Here is a 4,118-nt window from a genome sequence, read left to right as displayed (position 1 = left end):
ACTATTCTAAAAACTTTATTTGAGAAGTATTTTATACAATACAATAGTTTTTATGTATATTTTAATATTTATTCTAAAACATAGCAAGGATATTTGATGATTTTTAGCAGTGTAATGTGAATGGCACAAATGGCATTTATAGTCCGTATCTAATATTTTCCAATGTCTTGTACCTTTGATGGTGTTAAACATGGTATCATGTGGATGGGAATATGAATGGAAATGATACAGATAGTGAAACTAGGCACTGTAAGCTCCATGTATGGTTATTTCGGGGCGGGGATGGGGATTGAGATGCATGTACAAACAATCTTCCGCTGACTGGGATTTTTGAGCAGGTTCTGGCATGCATGGTTTTATAAATCTGAAAACTTTTTGTGCGTACGCAGACTTTTAGTATGAAATCTACAGAAAGTTTTATAAATGAGGCCCCAGCTCAGTGAATATCTGTCTCATCTCCTGCTTGTGTGAGATAGTATGGTTTTAGATGTTTAACTCTCAGGGATACCTTATGATGAGTTTGAGTCTGGGATGCATTAGTGTTAGGTCTTTTGTTTAGTGTCTTGTATTTTGTATTTTTCATGATTTCCTGTCCTTTTGTAGTCTTTTACTTGGTCTTTGTAGGTCTTCTACTGTTTCCCCACCCTCATTTTTCTCAAGTGCTCCTTGTTTTCCGTTTTCTAGTCGTGTTTTTTGAGCCTTGTGTTTTCTTTTGTCTGGACCCAGCTTCTTCACTTCGTTTTTAACAGCATACTAAAGGTAATGAATCCGGCTTATATGCCCATAATTAACACAAATGATACAGTATGATGCAAAATTTGTTGTTTTTTACAATCCAAAAACAACCAAGTAAATTAGTTCTCTATTTTTTTCTATTTTTTAGAAGTCTTGAACTACTGATTATTGGGCCAAATTTGTTCCAAATAAGGTAAGATAAATGGTTTTGACTGTGCTTATTATTGTTATGCCAAATGTTTTGTACAATATTTACAAGTCTGTTTCCAAACCAGCATACAGATAATATAAAATACAACAAAGACACATTAAATTGAGATTTAATTTAATCTTGATATTATTGTGAAAAGAGATTATATTAAAGTAGTGCGTCAGGCTTGATTTCCTGGAAACAGTGTGTAGTTTTGCCACCCCTCCTAACCATCTGAGCTCCCCCCACTTTAACTTTCATTCTGGGAAACAGTATTACACCACAGAATGCGGTCTCTCTATATCTCTATAAGAGAACACAGCAAAAAACGACTGAAGAATGCATCCCCCCCTGGTAAAACAAATTAGATCTCATCTGACTACTTTTATACAAATTATTATCTTTGCATTATGTCTAAAATTTTATTAATGAGTAGATTATTACTTTATTTAGTAATGTATGGATTTATAACGGCAGTAGGGCACTTTTGTTAAAGGGTTTCTTCACCCAAAAATGAAACTTCTGCCAGTAATTACTTACCCTCATGTTGTTCCACCCCGTAAGACTTTTGTTTTACAAAATAAGTTTTACTCTAAAATAGCAAGAAAATCAAAGCCGCAAATCTGAACAAGTTGTGATCCAAATTTTAGGTTGATATCTCAAATAGCTTTCAGTAAGTTTGTTTGGCACAGTACCAAACTTTTTCACTAGATCACAGCCAGCCTCCATTTCCATATTTGAATGATCTCATCTGAACTATATATTTCCATAATTTTCATAAAATGTATGAAGTACTCATCCTATCCAGAAGTAATATGGGCGGTTTGGCAGTATTTGATTTGTATTCAACCTATAAAGTAAAGCAATAAAAAACATGTATGAGCATTATAGCTCAACACTGCATACCAAATCGAGAATCCATCATTTTTTTCTGTATATTTAAAACATTTTCAGACCTTTTTTTCCTCATAAAATTGAATTGGTATTATCTTTTGAACTCTTGCCATGAAAACAAACTGAGGTTTCTCATTCTTATTCTTCACATGTTTTTACATGTCTTTATTTTGTACAGGTCAATTTCAGATTCAGAAAGAAGAATGTCTAGTACCGTCATTCCCACTAACTCGTCGACGCTGATCATCCAGTTTCAGGCCCCAGAACAAACGGCTCCAGTGACTGTTAATGTGCCACAGACAGCTTCAGCTCCTCAAGGACTTCAGGCATTTCTGAAAGGCCAACCAAAAGCACTTGGGGTGAGAAATCTTTCAATAAAATTCATTTTTATACACGTGAAAGGTACGGAAAAAAATCCAAAAAAGCAGTAGTACAAACATTAACAAACTGTTGTGCAGATCTGGCAACCCTGCTCAGCTAATAACTGTGAGTCACTATTCCCCTGTGTAGCAGCACGAGGATGGGATAGAATGATTTCAAGCATAAATGATCTCTGCTAGCGACTACGCCACCCTGGAATCTTGCCAGGGAAAATAAATTATAGTTTGTTACTTAAGGAAACACAGGTTCGTCCACAGTAAGGCGGCAGGAGACGTGGGTACAAAAATATAAATTTGTTTTATTAAAGATAAATAATCAATATAAAATGCACAAACATCAACAGCACTCAATGTAGACAATTTTGTGGTTCCACAAGCACACATGGAGCGACCTGAGTCAGCAGGACAGGAGCCGAGGCAGAGCAGTGGATAAGGGCACATAAGGCCTCCACGACAAGTCACCTTTTCCGTACGCCTGTGCATATACACTCACACCAGTACACACACACACACACTCACACCACTCAGCACACCACACTCGTGAGGGAGACCACCACCAACAATCCGCCCCTGCTTTGTGCACTCAGCTCCTGGAACAGAAATGTCACTGTTGAAACACACTCAGAATTGTCACTGTTGAAACGCACTCAGAATTGTCACTGTTGAAACGCACTCAGAATTGTCACTGTTGAAACGCACTCAGAATTGTCACTGTTGAAACGCACTCAGAATTGTCACTGTTGAAACGCACTCAGAATTGTCATTGTTGAAACGCACTCAGAATTGTCACTGTTGAAACGCACTCAGAATTGTCACTGTTGAAACACACTCAGAACTGTCACTCCAAGAGACAGAAATTGGAGTAGAGATGTTCAGTTTCACGTTAAACATATTACAAAATTGTTTTTTGAGTCAAAATACAAAATAAAAACTAATACAAACGAAAAGAAAACTTTCCTGGTGTCACAAGACACAGAGACAACCCCGAAATAAAGGGCTCACATGGAGGCACACACACTAAAATAAACACAAAGGACAGTGTTTTCAGTCCTTTGTCCACAGCGGATCAAAGCAACAGCAAAAGCAGCAAAGCAACAGCGCCTCCAGAAGTAGTCCCACGCAGTCAACCGCACGGAAACTAATCGGCGGTGCAGATGCGACCCATTGGTCCGTACTACATCTATAAATTTACAAATAAACAATCAGACAAACTCTGTGATTTAACTGCTAACCATTAATAAAAGCTGTTTCTCTCAACAGATTGCCATTTAACCTAGGCGCAAATTTAAAACTACATACCTTTTAGGTGCGATCTCTGAGGACCAACTCAGTCAGGCAGACAACATGCATGTGGGCTCATCCCATCTATCAGGTGGACAGCGTGCGCGTCGGCAATAACTAAGCATTCCGGACATGAAGTATAAACAACCATACTTTGACCATCAAGGGTACAACCTCAGCCGAATGCCAGCCGCGAAAGCTTGCATGTCGCCCTGAAAATAAGCTAATGTTAGCTACAGTATGCCATTGATCGGCCAGCTCACAACACCCAACATACCTGAATGACGACACGGGAAGGGGCGGTGCCTCATGACACCATACACTCTAACCAGCTTGTTTATATGCGCTATTACAGCTCACTGATAGGACGAGCTCAAATGAATTAATCAGCCACCTGCAGGCAGGATATATTTCATTAGACCTGCCACACCTGCAATAAGAACCTGTTTTCTGGTCTTCCTCAGACTGTCCAGATAATGATCGGTCTGCTGATTCTCCTGCTGGGAATCGTGTCTACAGTCAGTCCAGGTTCTATCTTTGTCTTCAGTGGTATTCCTTATTGGGGATCTCTCATCGTAAGCAAACAATATACAACTTAAGAACAGTTCTGTCTTTTCTAACACAAGCTAAATATTCTA

At 38.5% G+C, this 4,118-nt stretch overlaps 1 protein-coding gene across 1 annotated transcript in view; it reads left to right on the top strand.

Annotated features, from left to right (window-relative positions):
• Nucleotides 1-470: 470 nt before the first annotated feature.
• The window catches only part of LOC311289503 (membrane-spanning 4-domains subfamily A member 8-like), a 10,448-nt gene continuing 6,800 nt past the window's right edge, over nucleotides 471-4,118 (top strand). Inside the window, exons 1-4 of the mRNA XM_084407578.1 lie at nucleotides 471-759; nucleotides 884-928; nucleotides 1,998-2,178; nucleotides 3,945-4,055. Coding sequence (XP_084263704.1) covers nucleotides 2,023-2,178; nucleotides 3,945-4,055 — 267 coding nt within the window. The 5' untranslated portion in view covers nucleotides 471-759; nucleotides 884-928; nucleotides 1,998-2,022. The remainder of the gene's footprint in view (nucleotides 760-883; nucleotides 929-1,997; nucleotides 2,179-3,944; nucleotides 4,056-4,118) is intronic.

This window comes from Rutilus rutilus (genome assembly GCF_951802725.1).
Source record: "Rutilus rutilus genome assembly, chromosome: 4".
Taxonomy (NCBI): Eukaryota; Metazoa; Chordata; class Actinopteri; order Cypriniformes; family Leuciscidae; genus Rutilus; species Rutilus rutilus.
This window is presented reverse-complemented; position numbering and strand designations above follow the sequence as displayed.